General features: G+C 39.5%; 1 protein-coding gene across 1 annotated transcript in view; it reads right to left on the reverse strand.

Moving 5' to 3' along the window:
* Positions 1-993: 993 nt before the first annotated feature.
* The window catches only part of DDR2 (discoidin domain receptor tyrosine kinase 2), a 74,103-nt gene continuing 73,128 nt past the window's right edge, over positions 994-1,968 (reverse strand). Inside the window, exon 13 of the mRNA XM_029287316.1 lies at positions 994-1,445. Coding sequence (XP_029143149.1) covers positions 1,311-1,445 — 135 coding nt within the window. The 3' untranslated portion in view covers positions 994-1,310. The remainder of the gene's footprint in view (positions 1,446-1,968) is intronic.

Consider the following 1,968-nt stretch of genomic DNA (forward strand, 5'->3'; position numbering starts at 1 on the left):
TAATTTTTATTAATACGGAGGAGATGGATTGTTTAAGTTTAGAGGAGTTAGAGATATTAATATTTGTTTACTTGTATTTGAATATTAGCCTAGGTTTGGTTTGGGAAGTCCGGGGGGTGGGGGGATGGGATATAACATTGTGTAATATCTGTGATGTATTTCTTTTTCTTTTATGATGAAAACAATAAAATTTTATATTAAAAAAAAGAAAGAGGGAGGCAGGGAAGGAGAGAGGGAGGCAGGGAAGGAGGGAGGGAGGGAAGGAAGTCCCGCCTTAGCACTTGGCCACCAGCAGCCCTGCCATTGACTTTGCTTGTCAAAAGGTTGCAAAAAGGGATCACATGACCCTGGAACACTGTGACCATCATAAATATGAATTAGTTGCCAAGCATCCAAATATAAATCACATGACCCTGGGCATGCTGCAATGGTCATAAGTGTGAAAAATGGTCATAAGTCATTTCAGTGCAATTGTAACTTTGAACAGTTTTTTTTTTGTCATCAAGTTTTTGACACCTTGCTAGGTGGTACTTGAATATTGCCATATCCTAAAAGTGGTACAATTGGTGAAAAGATTGAAAAGCCCTGTTCTATAACATCCAGATTTTTGTAACACACAAAGATTCTGCTCAGAGCCATCTAGGTTCCACCCCAAATTAATTACATTTTGCAAACTCTGCATAGTGTTTAAATGATACAAAATTGCATACTTTCTTTAAGTTTACCCAACCCATTCTGTATTAACAAATTCTGTCCTAAATCACAGAAAATCTATTTCATACCTTCTTTGGCTTTAGAGATTTCAGCAAGCATTGTCCAAGCCACAATCTATGTCCACTATGACATTCTGCTCTTTTACCGCCTCTTACAGAATTACAGCTCTTGCACACAGCAGTGGCATAAAACATTACGGTACTAATTGCTTCAGTACTTTCCTAATTCATGTGCCTATTTCCAGCTCAATTCCATTTTCAAGCTTTTTTTCATATCCTTTTTTAGGGAAAAAAGAATACGTTTTCATCTCTTTCATGGACAAACTCCATTAAACAAAACACAACCTAGAACATTTACAAGATAAATAACTTTTTCAGTCTTTACCAGTCCAAAACACAGCATCGTGAATAAGGTTATGTGGCAGACCTGGTCAGATCCCCATTTCTCTCTCATGTGTCCTTTGATGGTTGATTTGAGTCCAGCTGTGTTATTAAAGGAAATGATGGCTCCAGGTGAAGTGGCTTCAGTTCTGGGTATAACTTGGAAAGGGTAACATGGCAAGGGGAAGAGGTGGTCCATAGCATTTGAAGGCATCACTATGAAGTAGTTGCTTCTTGAAGAAAGCAATGGATTTCTTGAAAGGAAGGGCGAGTTTTGGTATCTCGTCTCCAACAGTTGAGCATTAGCTTATATACAGGATCAGGGCAAAATGGAGGTTGAGGAAGGTACGTCTGAAAGGGTAGAGGGAGAGAAAAGTGAATGTTGAAGGAAGGCACAATTCCTTCTTTAAAAAAGCATTAAAATCTCTTCTGTTCATAGCTATTTCATAGTAGAATGTGATAATAATCTCATTTATTTTGTGATGGTGATTTATTTAGCACATTTGCATCTCATCCCTTCTCCACAGAGTTCAGTTAATTTGTAAGATGCTACCTTTCTTTATTCTTGAAACAACACAGTGAAATAAATTTAGGTTAAATGTGATTTTATCAATATATTGCTGAGTATTTTTTCTTTCTGAGGGGCAGATATGGCGGGAGCAGAGGACCATATCAGGTTTTGGGAGCACGCACACGCTGCTTACAAGCTTGTGGATGCTCCGATCCTCAGGGCTCTACTCGACCTCCAGGGACTTTAGATCCTCGGACCCGGGATCATCGGCTGGTGTTATGCAATGCCAGGTCCGTTGTAAATAAGGCCCCCCTCATTCAAGAGCTTATTCAAGAGGGGGGAGCGGACCTGGCAGGTATCACC

The sequence above is a fragment of the Protobothrops mucrosquamatus genome, unplaced genomic scaffold (assembly GCF_001527695.2).
Source record: "Protobothrops mucrosquamatus isolate PMUCROS unplaced genomic scaffold, P.Mucros_1.0 scaffold_294, whole genome shotgun sequence".
In the NCBI taxonomy this organism is placed as follows: domain Eukaryota; kingdom Metazoa; phylum Chordata; class Lepidosauria; order Squamata; family Viperidae; genus Protobothrops; species Protobothrops mucrosquamatus.